This window comes from Carettochelys insculpta, chromosome 1 (assembly GCF_033958435.1).
Source record: "Carettochelys insculpta isolate YL-2023 chromosome 1, ASM3395843v1, whole genome shotgun sequence".
In the NCBI taxonomy this organism is placed as follows: Eukaryota; Metazoa; Chordata; order Testudines; family Carettochelyidae; genus Carettochelys; species Carettochelys insculpta.
The window spans coordinates 212,319,531-212,341,360 of record NC_134137.1 but is presented as its reverse complement, the minus strand read 5'-3'; the positions used below and the strand labels follow the sequence as shown (position 1 = coordinate 212,341,360).

Genomic DNA, 21,830 nt, shown 5'->3' with positions numbered 1-21,830 from the left:
AGGCATGTGGTACACTCCCAAGCAAGCATAGGAAGTTGTATGCTGTTAATATAAGGGGTGTGAAGCCAGGTCTTACATAGCAACAGAACATGAAGCTAAACAGGAAGTCTGGGAAACTGGAATGGGAGCATACTTATCATAGTTTGCCCAAGGCTGTACAAAGTCAATGGGATAGTGGACGGCCAAACTCTGAAATGCCAAGTTGTCCCAGTTTTAGGTCTTAAAGTTCAAAAGAAGGTATGGTATCCACAGCTTCAGGGTTTGTGCCCTGCTGACCAGAAGCTCTCCAAACAAGGCTGCCTGAGGAACTGGAGGCCCCCTCTGTCAACAGAACTATCTACACAGGCCCTGTGTCGACAAAACACTGTCAATAGAGGTACTTACTGTTCCTTACTGGGAACAGGGACAATGCTGCCAATTGAACAGTTGAATTTTGCTGACAAACTTGACAAAGTGCTTTAGCTGTGTGTATCCTCGGTGAGTTTTGTCAGGCAAAAGGGCTGTTCTGTTGTCAGGAGCTACTCATGTAGATGCTGGCTTTGCAAGATAAGGAGACAAACTTGAGACAATGGCTTGTAAAGTACAGCTGCATCAGAAATTGTTTTATAGCCTTAACTACAATGTAGTGGCCCAAATGGTTCTGTAAAAAGGCTGTAAAACTTAACCGTGTGAAATATTAACTAGAAGGACCTTCCTGTGGGATGTGTAAATTAATACAGTTTGATTGAAATTAGTGTAGCGTGATAAGAGTGTTCCTGACTTAAAAACAACCAACCCCCACCTGACATTTCTGTAGCACAGGATACACAAAGCCTAACTTCAGCTCACTAATAGGGACTTGTTTGGATAAACTAATGCCAAATCTCAAAGCTCACATTTAGCTATGTTTTACTGTTAAGTCCTGACCATTTGCGCTGAAAGTCCATGGAAGATTTTTTTTCCAACTCTGATACCTTTGATATACTTATTATAGGAATGATGAATAGTTATTGAAATTTTTTTTTTTTTTTTTTTTTTTTTTTTTTTTGAAGCTTCCAACCACATCTAAATTACATGGTGGGCAGATTAGATGAAAACAACCATAGTAGTTACGACTTGAAACTTTTGGTAAATGGATGAAAGCTATTGTTTGGTATAAACATGGATTTGAAATTTTGTCAATAGTGTAGTTATGGTCAGTTGTCGTATAAGAGTTTATATTTAATGTTCTTGTGGATCCCTTAAATTTAAATGAAATCTCAAATAACCGAGAAATCTGTGTAGGGTAGCAATTTCATTAAAACTTGGTCAAAATAAACTACTCATTGAAATTCTTAATGCTTTCTAAAAGTGTTTGGAGTTCAAGATGACATGATATTAAGTGTGGTTTTGGTAAGTGTTATCTTATTAGTATTTCTGCACGTTACTTGCTCCAAGCAATCTCTTTTGGTTTTTTCCCCCTTTAAAACTAATTTGCTTTGTTCCAGTTTTTGTAACCCACTGTAGTTTAAAAAAATAGTTTCCACTGGAGTATACTACCCTGCCCTTTTAAGTTTGAAAGAGTAATAAAAAGCATGCTTTTACTGTTTTTGCTGGGTTTTTTTTAAATTCATTTCAAAGGCTTGAAATAGCTTGTTTATTCATAAACTGCCTTTTTTACATCTACAGAAAAATCTTTAGTGTTAATGATTGCTGGGCAGCTGGCATTGATTACTAAGACTTGGAAAGAGCATCTTGCGTTATAAAAATGGCTTTTGCATGATCATGTAAACAGATAGAATAGTTTCCAAAATGTCACTTAAATGACTAGCTTTGTGAGGATGGAGAACAAGAATATCTGTAAAGGATAATCTGTGGTGCGTTGTGTTACAGATGTGCCATTTAAGCAGACATCTTCTGTAGCTGTAGCAGGGGCTGTAATTGGAGCGGTTCTTGCTCTCTTTATCATTACCATCTTTGTGACAGTGCTGTTGACTCCAAGGAAGAAGAGACCATCCTATCTTGACAAAGTGTAAGTATCCTTGCTTCTTAAATTAGGAGCAACAAAAATGAAGTATTTGTATGTATAGTTGCCTACATACTGTAGTTTTTATACGAAAACAAAACTTGAGTTTTTACTACAGTCCATCTCTGAACCGAAAAATGTTTCTGAGAAAATAAACAATGGGGAATTTTGAGCATTTGAAAAAGAAAAGATGCTTAGTTAAACTAATTTTAAGTGTCTTTTCCTTAGAAAAAGCCTGGTTGCTTACCAAGGGAAGAATAGGTTTATTTTTGTTCCGAAGTGTGTCAGAATCATAGGGCTGGAAGGGACCTCAGGAGGTCATCTAGTCGAGCCCCCTGCTTCAAGCAGGATCAACGCCCACTAAGTCATCCCAGCCAGGACCTTGTCAAGCCGGGACTTAAAAACCTCGAGGGATGGAGAATCCACCACCTCTCTAGGCAACTCATTCCAATGTTTCACCATCCTCCGGGTGAAGTAGTTTTTCCTAATATCTAACCTACACCTCTCCCTCCTTGTTCTGCCATTTGACACCACTGAGAACAGTTTCTCACCCTCCTCTTTAGGGCTCCCCTTCAATAAGTTGAAGGCTGCTATTAAATCCCCCCTAAGTTCTTTCTTCTGTAAACTTAACAAGCCCAAATCCCTCAGCCTATCCTCATAGGTCTTGTGCTCCAGCCTCTTAATCATTTTTGTTGCCCTCTGCTGAACCAGCTCCAGTAAATACACATGCTTTTTATACTGGGGGGAGGCCCAAAGCTGGACTCAGTATTCCAGATGTGGTCTCACCACTGCCGAATAGAGGGGAATAACTACTTCCCTAGCTCTGCTCGAAATGCTCCTCGTAATGCACCCAAGTATGCCATTAGCCTTCTTGGCTACAAGGGCACACTGTTTATTGATATCCAGCCTTTCATCAACCATAACCCCTAGGTCCCTTTCCATCGTACTGCCACTAAGCCAGTTGGTCCCCAGCCTATAACAATGCTTGGGATTCTTATACCAAGTATGCAATACTCTGAGTAACATCTGTTCAAGTTAAAACATGGGCCAAAAGAAATCTGATGAGGTGCAGCAAGGACAAGTGCAGAGTCCTGCACTTGGGATGGAAGAATTCCAAGCATGGTTACAGGCTGGGTGCCGACTGGCCAAATAGGAGTGCAGCGGAAAAAGACCTGGGGATTATGGTGGATGAGAGGCTGGCTATGAGTCAACAGTGTGCCCTTGTAGCCAAGAAGGCTAATGGCATATTGGGGTGTATTAGGAGAAGCATTTCAAGCAGATCTAGAGAAAGTATTCCCCTCTACTAAGCACTGATGAGGCCTCATCTTGAGTATTGCATCCAGTTCTGGCCCCACCCCACCCCCAGTATAGAAAGGAGGATGTGGATGCATTGGAGCGGGTCCAGCGGAGTGCAATGAGATTTGAGTGTATTTAGCTTGCAGAAGAGAATAGTGAGGGGTGATTTGATAGCAGCCTTCAGCTTCTTGAAGGGGGGGACCCTAAAGAGGATGGAGAGAGGCTGTTCTCAGCAGTGACATATGGTAGAACAAGGGGCAGTGGTCTGAAGTTCGCGGGGGATGTGTAAGTTGGATATTAGGAAGAAGTATTTCAGCTGGAGAGTGGTGAAGCACTGGAATGCTTTCCCTAGAGAGGTGGTGGAATCTCTATACATACAAGTTTTTAAGTCCCAGCTTGACAAAGTCTTGGCTGGGATGATTTAGTTGGGGTTGTTCCTGCTTGAAGCCGGGGGCTGGAATAGATGACCTTCCAGTCCTTGGATTCTATGGCTCTATCAAAGAGTGGTGAAGCTGTTGAAGTTGGTACACAAAAACAAACAGGAAAATCAAATAAATAATGTTCCTAATAGTAAAGAACATTTATCTCACAAGCATGCAACTTAGTATTATCACAGCTACATAGCAAATTTTACATCACAAACTTGGCTTCTTGAGTCACTTTTCTACGCGTTCATTTATCGGATTTCTTTTTCCACAATAGTATAAATTATGAATGTTTTGGTGTAGTAGCTTGTTCTAACAGCAGCTAGGTAAGTGCAAAATTCTGTGTGGAATGGCAGTAAGAAACCTCCTCACTTCCAAGTAGGGAGTTACACATTCTCTGAAATAGAAATACTAAAGAAGCAATTTAGTTACGATTAATAGGACATGAGGAAATAACGGAGGGACAGCTTTTATGATTAAACAGTCACTTTCTAAGAGGGAGCTTCAGTAAACAGTTGAAAAGGTGATCAAAATGAGTTATTAGACCATGTAAAAATTACCTCTTATGCATTTTGAGATTTCTGCTGATGTGGTGGTGAAACAGTTGTCCTTTTAGTAGTCCTAAAGTGAAAAAGAAGTTACCTACAAGGATTTGATTATGTGTCCTTCAGTAGAACAAATGTAACTGGTAATTAAACAACATGTTCTTGAACATTGGAGTACTCTGATGGTACCATGGGGGTTGGGGGGGATCAGTTCAGCTGATGTTACAGCTGTGTAAAATAAGTACTGGGAAAACTAACTTAAAAGGGGGTTTAGGTGCTTACTCCATAACTTAGTAGCGTGTGTTGTTTTACATGAAGTACTTATTAAGATAAATCTGTAATGGATTTTTAAAACCATGGTTCAGGACACTGTCTTAGTAAGTTGACATAAATCACATGAGCATACTACCTTAGTGTTTAAAGAAACCTGTATTCAAACTGTAACTGGTTAGTGGTTTTAAAAGTCTATGCTTGTTGCCAATTAATGTTGAAACAATTGTTGTTTTAGAAATAATAAAGCCAACTAACATTTAGGAGTTGATAGAAACTGACCAAAGCCTAAAGGAAGAGACAAGGTTGTCTTTGAAATAACGAGTAAAAAGTAAAAAATGTTGACGTTGAGGTATAGAATATAGGATAACGTTAAATCACAGTATCAACATCAAACCAGTTTAGCCTTATAAACATCCAAACACTTGAAAATGTAATGAAATATTCAATAACTTCTATAGTTAGTTAGCTTTTCAGAAATTCAGTTCTACTCTAGCTTGCGTTATGCAGGTATTTTTACTGGACAAAAAGTGCTTTTCTGAGTTATCAGACTCAAATGCAGAGGCAAGAAAAAAGGGCACATCACAACTCTACGGTTACACAGAAACCCTTTCACTTGATATATTGTGCTTATCTCTGCATTTACTGCACACTACATCACAAATTTTGTGTATTGACTTGGAAACTGGAAAACAATCACTGCAGCATGTAAGGTGCATGCTCTCGCCACAGTTTGTGTCTCTACCTCATCTCTACATTCCTAGCTTATTTTATCCCATTACGTAGTTCATAACAAATAGTTCCTCATGTGTTCTACTTACGTTAGTCTGCTCAGACATGCTTTTTAGCCTACTGACCTATATACTTGATTTATTTAGCGCAAATGTCCTGTTTTCAGTCCAATTATTGTTACTTCTCTAACCCTCTCTTCAAAAAATGAGGTCTCCCTCTGCTAATTCCTGAGGCCAGGCTTCAGCTACAAATATGCAATTACATTTAGCTAGTCACAGTGAATATTTGTAGTGCCCTTAGCTCTTTCCCATAATTTTAAACATGTTTTCCCAAGAAGAAACAAAATTCCCTTTGTTTCAATAAATAGTACTCTTTTCTGTACCTGACCATTTATCAGAATAAACGCCTCATGCAAATCTGATTGTAAACTTCACATGACTTGTGAAGAATAACTAGAATTAAAGAATATGACTGTGGATGTAATGTATGGTTACCAAGGTTATGTTTACAAAACTCAATTTCATTGTAATTCTCTTTGTGGTGAAAGGAAACACAAAATCTGTAGCATATATATCCAGACCACTTTTTGATGTGGTTAATCTTTCTATGAAGGTTTTACTATGGGCAATGTTGACAGGATTGTTCATGTAGTCTTCGTAAGTATGGCAAGTCAAACTATGATCTTTTAATGCAGGATTGATCTTCCACCCACACACAAACCACCACCGTCATATGAGGAAAGAGTCCTATCTGTGCCTCAGAAAGAAGTCATTCCGCAGGTAAGTGAAGTTAAACAACTTGAGGTTTGCGGATGATATGGTTATTATTCAGGAAGATGAGGAGAAGCTAGTGAAAATGGTGCAGGTACTAAATGAGGAAGGGAAGCGATACAGACTGAACATCAATAAAACAAAAACAATGGTATTTGGAGATAAGAAGGAAGATCAGTGTAGATGGGATTGAACTAAAGAACGTAGAGAAGTTCACATATCTGGGGAGCAACATAATATATGATCTAGACTGTAAGACAAATAGCAACTAGAATAGCAAAAGCAAGAGCAAGTTTAAAGGTGATGGATCGGGTCTGGAAAAGTAAAGTGATTAGCTTAGGAAAAAAGCTGAGCATCTTGAAAATGTGTATTGAGTTGCACGGTGTGGGACATGGGTGATAACAAAGGACTTGAAGAGAAGAATATTGGCGTTTGGGAGGTGGTGTTATAGAATGATCTTCAGAACAGGATAGATGGAGAAGTCACCAATGAAGGATTATATAGGAAGGTACAGCCAGAAGAGAACCTACTGCAGAAGAGAACAACAAGAAGTCTTGTGGCACCTTATAGACTAACAGATATGTTGGAGCATAAGCTTTTGTGGCCAAAGACCAGCTTCATCAGAGGCATGAGTGGGGGCGGGTTGGTTTCAGAGGGTTATTTAAAGAGTGGGGTCCACTCATGCCTCTGATGAAGCGGGTCTTTGTCCATGAAAGCTTATGCTCCAAAATATCTGTTAGTCTATAAGGTGCCACAAGACTACTTGTTCTCGAAGCTACAGACTAACATGGCTGCCTCTCTGATACTACTGCAGAAGGTTATGCAATGCAAGTTACAGCTGTTCGGACGTATTTCCAGAATGAATGATGAATGAAAAATCAAGATCCTGGTATTTGGCATAATGGACAGGTCAAATAGGAGAGGTAGACACTACAGAGAGTGGGTAGATGATATAGTAGATTTGGTACGGAGCTAGTCTACAGAAACAAAGCCACTGTGCTGGACAGGGAAAGATGGAAGCAAATATTGAGAGAGGCATCAGACACCAATGGGTGCTGAGATGATGATGAGGTAAGTGAAAACAGAACAAGCATGTGCTAACTAATATGTTCGAATTTAATAGTTCATTGTTAAATGTACAGCTTTTTGTAATGCAAATTGACTAAAAGCTGGGTTTCTGCAACATGAAGTTGATTTAAACTTAAGCAACAATTTTACTGAAGTATTGAGTGTAATTTTAGTTAAATATTTGATTTCTCAGAGTCTGGTATATTAATTTTGTATGGCAATACAATAATTTGCTGACATTGGCATGTATTAAACTCAACCGCCATAACTGCTCTACAGTAAACTAATTTGTAAATGCTAGTTGGCTGTTCTATGCTCCAGATTCTTTTAATGTACCTGAAAGATGGTGACAGAATTTCACTGTTAGATGTATTAATGGCTTGTGAATGTAAGCTTCCTTGCTCAGATGAATTAATATTGCCCCCCTGACTTGGAAGAACCACAGCAGTCACCATCCTGTTAACTTAGCATATAGTGGCTGTGCTAAGTTTTCCTGTACCAGAAGTGCCTAGGTGGTTGGCTTCTGTGATGGGGGGAAAAGGCATAAGCTATTGAGTACCTATTGGGTGCTCCTTTATCATAGTTGAACTAGTCAACTTTGGGATCAGACTTGATTGACTTCATTTACTAGAGAGGTTTGTTCTATGTTGGGGAGCATAATGTAGCTAATTGTAACGTTCATAACTGAAAGCATCTTCGGTGCAGACCATTACTATTTCACTTCATGTAGTGCACTGTGCCCAACAAATTAGGTGTTCTGATCCTCAAAACCTGAGGCTGGATGAGGATTTTGAGCCTCAAAGTCTAGGAATATAATTTAGGTCTCTTTTTAAAGTCAATGACAGGAAAACCATTGACTCTAGTTTCACTCTAGGATTGCTCTTATCTGGGCTTCAGTTCAGTGTTTGGTCCCCATAATATTTAATGAAGTTTATCAACAGCCATTGTAATGTAGGTACGTAAAATACTTCACCAGTTGTCTGTTGGCTGAAACTTTTCTATAATTCCTTCCTCTTAAATGACCATATAAAGCAAGAGAACTTTGAAATGCAAGATACTGCTGTTTAAATATTGGCTGCCCATTTTACCATAATGGGGTTAGAGCAGGGATTCCCAAACTATGGGTCGCCATTAGATTTGGTAAAGGTCACCAGCTGGGCAGTTCTGAGCTGCATGTGGCTGTTAAAGAAGCCATTTCCAGTTTCTTAACGCTGCTTGCTGCCTTAGACAGCTATATATTACTAGATATAGCAATTACTTTATGCCTAGGTGCTGAAAGCTTAATACTTGAGTTAATTGGTTTGAACGACTGTTACCTACTGGGAGCAGGAGGGCTGGGGGAGCTGCCCAGCCTAGTAGCTTCAGTGAAGAGGCAGCAGGAGGATGGGGAGTGTCTAAGGCTGGGGCTGTTTAGGGCTGCGGAGGGAGGGGGATATAAGGATGGGAGCAGTTTAGGGATGGGGGGGTCTACAGATGGGGCAGTTTGGGGCTGCAGGAGGGGGTCTAAGGCTGGGGGGGGTGGTGGTGGTGGTGGTGGTGGTGGCGGTGACTTGGGGCTATTTTGTGTTCAGCCCCTGGAACGTTTAAAAAATTGCCCTGTGGCACTTGGTGAAAAAAAAAAGTTGGACCCCTCTGCCACCTTACGCATTACAAAGACTGCTTCTGTTTCTTCAATATTCGTAGTGATCCAGGCAAGCCACTTAATAGTCTCTGGCAGTAATTTTCACACCCCCTTCTCTCTTCCCCCTCCTTTTGCCCCGCCCTTCTAAGTAGCTGATTTCTCAGTGTTTTTTTTTTTTTTTTTTTTTTTTTGTTTGTGACTCCCCCCCAGCCTCTGAGTGTGGGGTTTAAGCTGGGGGCAGGGGGGAGCAGTTTGAGTACGAGTCTTTCCCCCACCACAGCTCAGATTAAGTATAACAATAAAATAATAAACTATAAAAATAAAGTGTTGTTATTTGAATATATCTTCCCTTTTTTACGGAATAACTAAATATATAAATATGAGAGGGCACAATTTTGTATTCTTAGCTCAGGTGCAAAGTTAGCCAGTTATGGCACTGCTTCCTCTCCTTCCCTGCCATTTTTTGAATTGCCTTCCTGAATTGTCAAAATGGGTCCCCATCTGGAAAAGCTTGAGAACTGCTGGGCTAGAGAGAATATGCAGGACAGCCTGACATAATCAGGGGTCTAGTTTTGTGTTACAGGGGGAGAGATTGTTTTGTATTTTAAGTGAAGTGGTGAGGCATCTTTTATAACTTTCTATTTAAGTGAAATGGGGAGAAAGGGAAGTAACAGAGGTAGCCATGTTAGTGTGTATTCTAACAAAACAAACCAGCAGTCATGTAGCACTTTAAAGACTAACAAAATGAAGTGCCACAGCTGTTTTGTTTTTGGTTTTTTTGTTATGTTAGAATACAGACTAACGCAGCTACCACTCTGTTGTTGTTCAACAAGCAAGGCACTACATTTAGTCATTGGGGAAGAAAACAGTGATGGAGAATTGGGCAAAAAGTAGTTGGTATTAGGTCACTTACTGGCGAAACCCTTATTTCTTACAACAGTGCCAAATCTGGCAAGATTTTTAGCTAGTCTTGTTCATCTTAGTTTTGTATGAGTGCAATTGGAGCTTATTTTCTTGTGCCAGAAAAACTTCAGCCTTGAAACAAATCTGAGCCTTCACACTGAACGCAGGTTTGCTGCTTAATTCACACATGCCACAGTTTTGTTCAGTAATTGCCTGGAGGAAAATTTCTGTAAAAACCCAGTGTTTCCTGCACCACAGTTAAATAATCCGAGTAATTATGGAACTATGGACTCCCTGGTTAACTTAAGGCAGGTAACATTGTAAGCTTGAGGAAAGCTTCTTTGTCATTTTCACCCTCCCCCCAAATTTGGTCTCACCCTGAAAGTTCATAGAGATTGCTGTAAACATTAAGGTTTAGTGTCTTGCGAAATGTGTTAATTATGAAAACAGGCATCTTGTTGATGTAAATGTCCACATCTGTTTTGAAATGTGAACATTCTTGACCTCAATTTCTTGAGGCAGTTTCACAGCCTAATCACATAGGCTGTGGCTACACTAGCCCCCTCCTTTCCAAAGGGGCATGATAGTGAGCCACTTCGGCAGATGCTAATGAGATGCTGACATGAATGTGAAGTGCCTCATTAGCATAATGGCAGCTGTGCACAATTTGAAAGTGCTGCTTTTGAAACACGTGCCACCCGTGTAGACAGGGGCCTTACTAAAGGACCCCTTGGACTTCGACAGCCCCTTCTTCCCAACACCAAATGGGATGTAGGGGCTTTTGAAGTCCAGCGGTCTTTTCGAAGGTTCTCTGACTTCATGAGCAGCGCGCATTTTGAAAGCGGCATTTTCAAAACATGCACAGCTGCCATTATGCTAATGAGATGCTGCATATTCATGGCAGCGTCTCATTAGCATCTGCCAAAGTGGCTCATTATATTATTTAAGAACCACCAACTTCTTAGTTGAGGTTGCCTAGTATTCCTAAGTGTGTGATATGGCACCCAGCCTCAAGCTTCTGAACTTGCTTGAAAAATTGTTGCTGGGGCAGATGGTACCCAAGAGGTCTTGCAATGGTGAAACCATTCCACTCCTTAAAAGGCAGTGCAGGCCCCCATCTACCTCATTTCTTATACTGCTGCTTTAAGTGAGCTAGCTGAGTTCTTTCACGCCTTGAGACCAAGTATTTTGACTTGGACCATTTCAGATGCATGAAAAAGTATTGTGGTCCTTTTCCCTGTTTCAGAAATGAACATACATGACTGTCTCTTTGTTTGCTCTGGACTATTTGTACTGAAACACACAAAAATGGTGAAAAGTATCAGAGAGGTAGCTGTGTTAATCTGTATCTTTTGAGATGAGCAAGAAAGCCTGTGGCACATTATAGACTAACAGATATTTTGGAGCATAAGCTTTCATGGGCAAAGACCCACTTCGTCAGATGCATGAATGGGGTCGGGGGGGGGGTGGTTCAGAGGAGTATTTAAAGGGGGGCAGTCCCAGTAAAAGGGAGGACCAAAGCTGAAAAGGTCTATTCAGTCAAGGTGGGACTGGCCCATTATCAGTAGTATACATCAAGAGAGATGCCACGATAGTTGTTAAAATCGCTTTTGTCACCCTCGTTCTTGTAGACAGTAATGATGTTAGCATCCCTCATATCTTGTGGTACGCTGCCTTCTCTCCAGCATTGGCAAAGTATTCCATGCAGCTCTGAAACAAGGGTACCATTGGCGCATTTGAGGATTTCTGAGGGAATACCGTCTTTCCCTGGGGCTTTTTCAGAAGAGTGTGCTTGTAGCGCGTCACTGAGGTCCTCCAAGGTGGGCTCAGCATCGAGTTCAGTCATGATGGGCAGAGGCTCTATCACATTCAGGGCTCTCTCTGGTCTCTCTGGCCTACAACTGTGAGTAGTGTTCCATCTGCTTGGTTCCGTCCTTCAGGACCTCACCTGTGGCCGACTTAAGTGGGGCAATCTTTCTTTGTGATGGACCGATGGCCTGCTTGATCCCATCATGCATTCCTTGCATGTTACCAGTGTCTGCGGCCTGCTGAATCTTGGAGCAGAGTTGGAGCCAGTAATCGTTTGGCTCACCGTCGAGCTACCTGCTGCACTTGACTCCGAGCAGACCAGAGCGCCTGCAGGTTCACCTCACTGGGAGAGGACCTGTATGCAGCCAGTGCCTGTCTCTTCTTCTCAATCAGGGGCGTCAGCACTTCAGTGTGGGCTTCAAACCAATCAGCAGACTTGACTGTCTTCTTCCCAAAGGTAGATATTGCAGTGTTATAGATGTTCCCATCTCTTGCTGATATCAGTGTTGTCCGGGCGGGGCAAGGCCTCTTCAAGTGCTTGGACAAACTCGCATACTTTTGAAGGGTCATGAGTCTTGCCAGTGTCAATGCGCAGCCTCCCTTCCTTTTTGGAGCAAAAGAATCTTCGTGGCTGGATGTGCACCTTACTACACACAAGCAAATGGTCAGTGTCACAGTATGCGCTGTGGTAGCTACGTGTCACCCTGACATTACCTAAACAGCTGCGTTTGGTGAGGATGAGGTCAAGCCAATGTCTTGATCCTGGGTGTAGCCACGAAACTTTGTGCTGGGGTTTGACGTTGAAGAAGGTATTGGTTACACAGAGGTCATGTTGGGAGCAGAGTTCAAGGAGGCGCTGTCCGTTTTCATTCATCTTCCCTTTTCCAAACTGTCCCAGACAGGATAGCCAGCCGTGGTGATCACTGCCAACTCTGGCATTGAAGTTGCCAAGGATGAATAGCGGCTCATGGGAAGGTACCTCAGTGATGGCAATGCTAAGTTCATCATAGAACTTGTCCTTAAGTTCCTGGGCAGAAGTTAAAGTAGGCGCATAGACGCTGAAGATGTTGACCATGCCCACTGGTGTTTGAAGCTGGATTTTCAGCATTCTCTCAGTTCCCACATTTGGTGGTATGACTGAGCCAACTAGGCTGTTTCTGATTGTGAAGCCAACACCATGTTCCCTGGTATCTTCTGGAGGCTTCCCATCTCCCTTCTCAGTACCATGGGAAAGCTATTTGCACGTGTTGCTCTGAAGAGGCTCGGTGTTCTTGCGGAGAGAGTCTACCCTGAGTCTCAGTATGGGTTCAGGGCTGAACGGTCCACCATAGACATGGTTTTCTGTTAGGCAACTACAAGAAAAGTGCAAGGAGCAGAACAAACCTCTGTATATTGCCTTCATCGACCTGACCAAGGCATTTGACCTCGTCAGCAGAAAAGGTCTGTTCGCGATTCTGGCCAAGATCGGCTGTCCCCCACCTCTGCTCAGTATTATTAGGGCCTTCCATGAAGGCATGAAGGGGATCGTCATATACGACGGATCCACATCCAAACCCTTTGAGATTCTCAGCGGAGTGAAGCAGGGGTGTGTGCTGGCTCCAACACTGTTCGGCATCTCCTTTTTGCAGTTTTGCTCAAATGTGCCTTCGGAACTGCTGCAGAGGGCATCTCTCTCCGCACGAGAACAGACAGCAACTTCTTCAAACTGTCGAGGCTTAGAACGAAGACCAGGGTGCTTACGCAGTGTCTAAGGGAGTTCCTTTTTGCTGATGATGCAGCTATTGCTGCTCACACTCAGCAGGAACTGCAGTCACTCATAACTCGCTTTGTGGATGCATGTATGGAATTTGGCCTCACAGTCAGCTTAAAGAAGACCCAGGTGATGGGCCAAAATGTGGGTAATGAGCCATCTATCAACATGCTAGACTACGAACTGGAAGTCATCCATGAGTTCGCGTACCTAGGCTCGACGATCCCGGACAACTTGTCACTTGATAGCGAGATCAACAAGCGCATTGGAAAAGCCACCACAATGTTCTCCAGGCTGACGAAGAGAGTATGGGCTAACAATAAGCTCACTGTACACACCAAGGTGCAGTCCTACACAGCCTGTGTTTTGAGCACACTGCTGTACGCCACTGAAACATGGACTTTGCGCTCAAAACAAGAGCAGCGGCTCAACACATTCCACATGCGCTGCCTTAGGCGCATACTCAGTATCTCATGGCAGGACAAGGTCCCCAGTAGCACAGTGCTTGAGAGGGCAGGCACTGCCTCCATGTTCACCCTTCTCAAACAGAGGCATATGCGCTGGCTGGGCCATGTCTCAAGCACGACGAATGGCCGAATACCGAAGGACCTCCTCTTCGGCAAACTGGCATCTGGAAAGAGACCAAAAGCGTGACCTAAATTGTGCTACAAGGACTCATGCAAGCGTGACCTCAGCGCTCTCTGTATCAGTGCAAACACTTGGCATTCACTCGCCTCAGACAGGCATGCCTGGAAACAGGGAGTGAAGGAAGCTCTTGCTATGTATGAAACTACCTTGGTGAAGGAAGCGGAAGACAGGAGAGCCCTCAGGAAGATCCGTGCCCGTGATACCAGAGCGACATCTGCCTACTGCCACTCACAGTGCGGAAAGGACTGCCGCTCCCGGATTGGATTGCACAGCCAGAGAAGACGCAGCTCGAATCAGTCCAGCTGGGGTGCAAACCCATGATCCCTTGGGATCGAAGGATGCCTGCCTACCTACATCGAGAGGAGAAAGCAAGTCAGATCAGTGATGGGGATGTGGCCCCTTGTCTGATTCTAATGTGGAGGTGTGAATATCCAGAGAAGAGAAGCTGCTTTTGTAAAGGGCCAGCCACTCCCAGTCTCTGTTTAATCCTTGGTTTATGGAGTTAAATTTGCAAATAAATTGCAGCTCAGAGATTTCTCTCTCCTTTTGATTTTTGAAATTTCCTCATTTAAGGACTGCTACTTTAAAATCTGTTACTGAGTGTCCAGGGAGATTGAAGTGCTCTCCCACAGGTTTCTGTACATTACCGTTCGTGATGTCTGATTTATGTCCATTTAGTCTTTTACGCAGCGACTGTCCAGTTTGGTCAATGTAAATTGCAGTGGGGCATTGCTGGCACATGATGCCATATATTATATTAGTAGATGTGCAAGTAGAGGAGCCCCTGATGGTATGGTTGATGTTAGGTCCTGTGATGATATCGCTGGTGTAGATATGTGAGCAGAGTTGGCGGTGAGGTTTGTTGCAGGAATTGGTTCCAGGTTTAGAGTTACTGTGTTGTGGTGTATAGTAGCTGGTGAGGATTTGTTTAAGGTTAGCAGGCTGTCTGTAGGCAAGGACAGGCCTGCCTCCCAAAGTCTGTGGGAGTGAAGGATCATTGTTCAGGATGGATTGTAGATCACTCATGATGCATTGGAGAGGCTTTAGCTGGGAGCTGTATGTGATGGCCAGTGGTGTTCTCATGTTTTCCTTGTGAGGCCTGTCTTGTAACAGATGGCTTCTGGGTACCTGAATGGCTCTGTTAATCTGTTTCTTCATTTCCTTAGGTGGGTATTATAGTTTGAGGAAAGCTTGGTGAAGGTCTTGTAGATGTTTGCTCCAATCTGTCAGAAAGAGACAAATGCAGTTGTCCCTTAGTGCCTGGCTGTATAAAGTGGATCGTGTAGTGTGCTTTGGATGGAAGCTGGAGGCATGTAGATAAGCATAGCGATCTGTAGGTTTTCGGTGTAGGGTGGTATTTATGTGACCATCGCTTAAGTGCGCAGTAGTGTCCAGGAAGTTGGCAAACACTTCAATCTCCCTGGACACTCAGTAACAGATTTAAAAGTAGCAGTCCTACAACAAAAATAAAATTCAAAAATAAAATGGGGAGAGAAATCTGAGTTGCAATTCATTTGCAAATTTGACTCTATCAACCAAGGATTAAACAGAGCTTCTCTGCTCTGGATAGTCACATCTCCACATTAGAATCTGACAATGGGCCACATCTCCCCTGACTGATCTGACTTGTTTTCTCCTCTCTTGGTGTATACTACTGATAATGGGCCATTTCCACCCTCACTGAATAGACCTGGTCAACTATGGCCCTCCCTTTTACTGGCACCCCCGTTTCAATACTCCTGAAAACCCCCATCCGACTCATGCATCTGACGAAGAAGGTCTTTGCCCACAAAAGCTTATCCTCCAAAATATGTTAGTCTATAAGGTGCCAGAGGATATCTTGTTGTATAGAAAGTGGTGATGTGTTGAGATTTAGAAACATTAATTTCACTTTGATTTGTTTGATGGACATGGACATCTAAGAAGGGTGGTGAGAAATTTTCTCTTTTTAGATGCTGCCCTGGGACCTTGAGCTTAATATAAATAAGTAATTCAATCTCATGCAGTTTACAGACTGTGTTTATGGGTATTTTAAATGTAGACCCTGAATCAAATGTAGGTGCTAAAAGTGCAAAAAGCATAGTATTTATTAGCTGAGGCTCAACAAATTAATAGCAGGACTGTTAGGCTAAATTAAAGAAAATGACAGGAAGCTTCACAGCATGTGCTTTACACAGAAATCATTTAAGGATGTGGATTATGAATTGACAGTTTGAGGAAGTGGTAACCTTTCACTTTCTTCATCAGCATCCTCTCTTCAACATTTAATTGTTACATTACTAACTAAAGCACATTTCTCAAGTAACTGAATTCTGATGTTAATTGGTTAGAATCTTAAAATAGTAAATCACCTTTTATTATAATTATAGATGGGTCAGTGCTGTGAAGATGAAACTCCTTTTACAAGTTCTCTAAATTTTAAATGTGCTGTCATGTCTTGCATTGATAATGGGTCCATCTGCTGCTGTAACAGTTTATTTTTGAAAAATACCCACTGTAAACCTTAAAATGTTGATTTTTAAATTAGAAACAGAACACTGAATCTTGTCAGTGCATAAAGAATAACAGTTAAATAATAAAATGAGTAATCTAATGGCAGCGTTCACTTGAAATGTTGATTGGAAATTAAAAATGAACACAAGTTTTAGACTTCTCATTTATTAATTCAACTACTGTGCTTTTAAATTAGCAGTTGAACACACGAAATTCAGCTGCCTATGTGCAGGAGGGTAGTAATCAAACTTGTGATGTATGCCAATACACTCATCCCTCACTATATGAGCAAAGCTGGTTCCTAACTTTCTGCTCGTAGGCAGAAACTCGTAAGAGACACACTACATTCCTATAAAATTATATGTAAATGTCTCTGATAGGTTCCTAGGGCTCCTAACTTGGGGAAGGAGTGGCAGCAGGTGGCGCTGCTTTTGAAAGGTGAGTGATCCTTGGGTTGGGGAGGGTTAAAGGCTGGGGGTAGTTTGGGGCTGAGAGTGGGAGGGAGGGTTAAAATCTGGTGTGTGGGGGTGGGGGGTTCAGGCTGCCATGGTTTGGGGCTGATGGGGAGGAGGGTCAGGCAGCAGGAGTGTTCTGGCTGCAGGCCAATAAGGGGGGTTGGGGCTGGCGGGGGTGGGGGTACAGGTGGCAGGAGGGGGGTCTGGCCATGGGGAGTACAAGCGCCCGTGGGAACAGGCTGTGGGGCCTGCAGGGGAGGTCAGGCTCTGGGGCAGGTAAAGTGGTGTGGCTGCCGCGGTTTAGGGCTGCAGGGCGGTGTTAAGTGGCAGCGGGGGTCTGGCCACCAGGCCGGCAGGGGCATCAGGCTGCCGTGGTTTGGAGCCATGGGGCTGGTGGGGGGGGGGGGGGTCAAGCTGTGGGGCTGTGGGAAATATAGGCTGCAGGGCTGGCAGTGGGGGGTCAGACCAGGGGGATTGGAGCTGCAGGGAGTGGGGTAAGGCTTGTATGAGCTGGGGGGAGTTCACTGGTAGAGTGAACTAAGGTAGGGGTGAAGAACCTACTGAAGAATAAAATAAGTGGGATAAACAATGAGTCCTGTGTTTCCATAAAGGTTAATGGATTTATTTGAGCATAAGCTCTTTTGGTTAAAGAAAACACTGTCTGACGTATTGCACTTCTACCCTTCTGTGACTTGTCCCTGTCCACATAGCACACACTACTGCAGCTTAGTTGAGAGTAGGTAATAACTGTTCAGGTGAGATGAAAAATTTGCTACCCTTTTATTTCTAGGTTGATGCAGGATGTGTCTACATGAAAGAAAAAGCCAGTGTACCAAGTCAATTGACATTGGGCTGTCAGGCTGAAAGTAGAAGTGTGAATTTTTGGGCTCAGGTGGGGGCCTGGTCTCTGAAATCAGGCAAAGCTGGGTGGTCTCAGAGCTCAGACTACAGCTCAAGTCCAAATGTTGACAAAGCTATTTTTACCCTGAGGAGCCCAAGTCAATTGATCTGTGCTCTGAGTTTCAGCCTGATGAGTTTTGGTTTGCAGTGCAGAAATATTCTACATGCCTTGGTGTTGTGGGGCTGTGGGGGAGCTGTCTTAATAGACTTCCAGGGCGCACATAATTTGCTTTTGCTTAGCCAGCTTATATATGCAAGTAATGCAGAGTTAGTATTGAGATATCAGTTGCTCTTCTGATGTCTTACTCAGTTTTACTGAGTAAAACTTGTGAACTGGAGTTCATACCGTGTGTTGTGTCACATCTGACTATTGTCAGAGAACAGTTACCTCACGCGTTACAAGGGCTGCTCCCCTTCCTTCGATGCTCATAGTTATCTCAGGCAAGACACTTAACACCCTTCACTCCATGCCCCCCTTCAGTTCTGTGCACTTGACTTGTCAGTTTTTACTGCAGGTTTTTCTGGGACCTCTAATTGTAGATGTCGGTCTGTACTGACATACTATTGATCTGAAGAAGTGAGTCTGTCCCATGAAAGCTCATCACCGAATAAATCACTTTGTTCATCTTTAGAGTGCTACATTTCTGCTGTTCAGTTTTACTGTGTAATTGTAGTCACTATGACCAAGCTAACTTGCCTCCTTTATTCCACCTGATCTGTGAGTCCTCCCTGAGAGGTATCAACATGATGTCATCACTCATAAGGAGGAGGATTCATGTGTTTCTCCCACTCTGACTGAACATAATGATCCCCTGGTAATAGCTGTATTAACCCCAGCAGATGCAACTAACATTTAGCATTGACAGTTCCTTACCACTGGGCTCTAAGACCACTTGTATCCATTGATCAGAAAGGTATCTTAAAGCAAAATTGTTCAGAACCAAAATATTTCAGACAAAAAGGACTTTAAAATAATGAATACAGTATATGCATGTTTTGCTTACCAGGAGTCTATCCATATTTCAAATGAAAAATAGGATACATCTGAGCTTCCTACAGAAGCCCCAAGACTTGTTGGGGCTCTAATTGACAGTTTGCTTTGCTCACAAACAAGTCCCCACTGCCTCATGCTTTTGATCATCTTCCCTCTTCCCACGTACCAAGTCACTTGAAAATTATTTATAGGCCTTTATGCTGTTCATTATCTTCATCGCTGTTTTAGAGAATGACAGAGTGCTCTTATAAAATTTGCAGATAACACCAAGGTGGAAGGGGTTTCAAGTGCAGGATACCATTAAAATTGAAAATTCTATGGACAAACTGGAGAAATGGTCTGAAGTGAAAAGTAATTCTTGCACTCTACTCCTTACTGATAAAGCCACAATGAGGGCCTCACATTTCAGGAAAGATATGGACAAATTGGAGAAGGTCCAGGGAAGAGTAACAAATGATTAAAGGTCTAGAAAACATGACCCATGAGGGCAGATTGGGGGAAAAAATCTATTTAGTCTGAAGAGGAGACAGAGGACATAAGTTGTCAAATATATGCAAAGTTATCAAGAGGAGGGAGAAGAATTGTTCCATTTGACCTCTGAAGATTGGGTGAGAGGTAATGGGATTAAATTGCATCAAGGGGAGGTTTAGATTGAATATGGGGGGCATGGGGGGGAATGTATTGTCACTGTACTTAAGCACTGGAAATAAATTGTCTATGGAGGTTATGGGATTTCTGTCAATGGAAGATTTTAAGAGCAGGTTAGGCAAACATTTCTCATGCATAATCTAGATTGTGCTTGGTCCTTCCATGAGTGCAGGAACATCTTAAGGTTCTTCCAATCCTATTATTCTGATTCTGACTAAAAAAAGCATTCTTGGAGCTAGTCAGAATATAGTCCCCTTAATAGCTTTCCTTACTGTCTTTCAGATCTATTTTAGGATGTTTGGGAGCTATTGTCTTCCCAATAACAACCTGCATTGATTTAATTTCATGGAGATATAGAATAGTCTAAGTAAGTTAGCGGACTCGTTGTGATTAGATGGCATATAATGTTCATAAAATTGACGCACAGATCCTCTTTATTATTTTGATTCATGGAAAAGAATGCTTATCCTTATTGATAGAATAATGAACCATGTAGATAAGGGGGAAGCGGTAGATGTGGTATATCTAGATTCAGTAAAGCATTTGTTCTTCTTCGAGTGGTCCCTGTGGGTGCTCCACAGTAGGTGTCGGGCTTGCCCTGGTGCCGCAGCTCGGAAATTCTTCAGCAGTCTCCATCGGGTAGCGCATGCGCCGATGCGCGTCGGCTCTTTGCGCGCTTACGGTCACGTGCGCGATCCAGTCCCTGCCAGTTCCTTCTCAACCACCAACGGCTGCAGACGGAATCCTCTCCGGCTCCAGCGCCCGAGACAGATAAATATTATTTTTCTTGTATTAATAGTTACAACATTTCATAGTTAGCAGTTATATAGTTGTTATAGTTTAGTTACCTCGTTACAGTTCGTTTAAAAGTAAAGACTATTTTGAAGACTGCAGCGGCCGCCTCCAGGCGGGCCCGCTAGTTTTTTTTTGTCAAGCCTCCAAAGGCCAATGGTTGTTGTTATCAAATTGACTGACTGTTAAGTGTGCTCTTAGCACCTGAGGACTCTCAGAGTTGAGCTTTAACAATGTCATCCCCCGGCTTTAAGAAGTGTGAATCTTGCCGGGAGGCCATGCCTGCTTCGGATGGCCATAGCAGATGTATCCGTTGCCTCGGAGACACACATTCCCCAGAAGTGCTCCCATTGTTCCAAGTTGACGAATAGGGCTAGGAAAGATAGGGAAATGAGGTTGAAGGTGCTGCTATTTGACAAAGCACTTCAACCTGCCTCATCAGAGACAACGCATATGGAGAGCTCTTCAGGATCGCACAAGAGGAAGGCTGCCGCTTTGACCTCCTCTGTGCAGAAGAAAAGAGGAGCTTCTCCTGCTCGATCGCTGCCCGTTACTTCTGGGAGCGGGACAAGTGCAACGAAAGGCCCGCGCACGCTGGCTTCCTCCGCTGGTAAAGCTGCGGTGCATGTAACCGCCCAAGGCCCTACAGCTACTGGGGAGACGGCACCGAGAGCCGTGCAGGCACTGAACAGATCAGCACCGACTACTGCGGCACTGAGCGAAGCTCCCCCAGAGGCATCGGGATTGACGGCACCGAGGACAATGGCACTGGCAACGACGGCACCGGGAGCAGTGGAAACCAGCATGGCACCTGCTACGGTACCAAGCCCACCGATAAGACCACCTGAGAGGGCAAAAGCTAAAACAAAGACCAGGTACCGCAGCCCCTCCCCTGAGGTAATTGCGCTGCCTCTGTCACCACGATCACCACCGGAGATTCGACGGGCAGCAACACCTTCAGCCTGCCACAGACGTCCATCTCCCTTTCTTCGGAGTCCATCTCAGGGGGCTGCACACTTCTCTCCATCATCTAGCAGAGACCCCTATGAGTATTCCCACAGAGGCTCTCCCCATATGTCGGTGTCATCTTGACGGTCACGGCATTCCTTGCACCACCCTTAGATCTTCAGGTCATGGTCCAGGTCCCTATTACCGGGCCCCTGTCCCTGTTGCTATGACTGCCATCATTATACAGGGCATCAGCATAGGAGGTCTACATCTCACCGTGGATCCCCGTCAACTCCCCCTCAACACCACAGTGTACAGCTTCCACCTGGGGAAACACCACAAGTTCCCCAATCAGAGGCTGGGTCGAAAGACATTGAACCCCACCTCGAAGTTTCAAAAAGACAATCATACCAATACAGCCAGGATCCAGAGGAATTGGAGGAGAGATACCATAGTGATGCTTCCTCATCCTCGCCAGACGAGGCTGCGGTTCCTGGAGACATTTCTCCCCCAGATGACCTGAAACAGTTCCAGGAGCTGTTTAAAAGGGTAGCTCAATCTCAAGATATTCAAGTGGCGGAGGTGCAGGAGAAGCACCACAGACTACTTAAAAATCTCAGGCCCCCGTCCTCTTCTAAAATAGCTATTCCTTTGGATGATGCAATCATGGAGGCAGCCACTAACATATGGCAAACTCCGGCATCCGCTCCTCCTACCAACAAAAGGGCGGACAAAAAGTACTTCGTCCCTGCAAAAGGTATGGAATTTCTCTTTAGTCA

At 43.5% G+C, this 21,830-nt stretch overlaps 1 protein-coding gene across 5 annotated transcripts in view; it reads left to right on the top strand.

Annotated features, from left to right (window-relative positions):
* Window positions 1-21,830, top strand: part of NECTIN3 (nectin cell adhesion molecule 3) — a 154,353-nt gene that overhangs the window by 99,632 nt on the left and 32,891 nt on the right. For 3 of the 5 annotated variants that reach the window (XM_074998796.1, XM_074998788.1, XM_074998810.1), the window contains exons 6-7: window positions 1,852-1,990; window positions 5,947-6,031. In XM_074998796.1, the coding sequence (XP_074854897.1) occupies window positions 1,852-1,990; window positions 5,947-6,031 (224 nt within the window). Of the gene's footprint in view, window positions 1-1,851; window positions 1,991-5,946; window positions 6,032-16,694; window positions 16,753-21,830 lie in introns of all 5 variants that reach the window. The other 2 variants (XM_074998801.1, XM_074998781.1) reach the window with 1 other exon arrangement.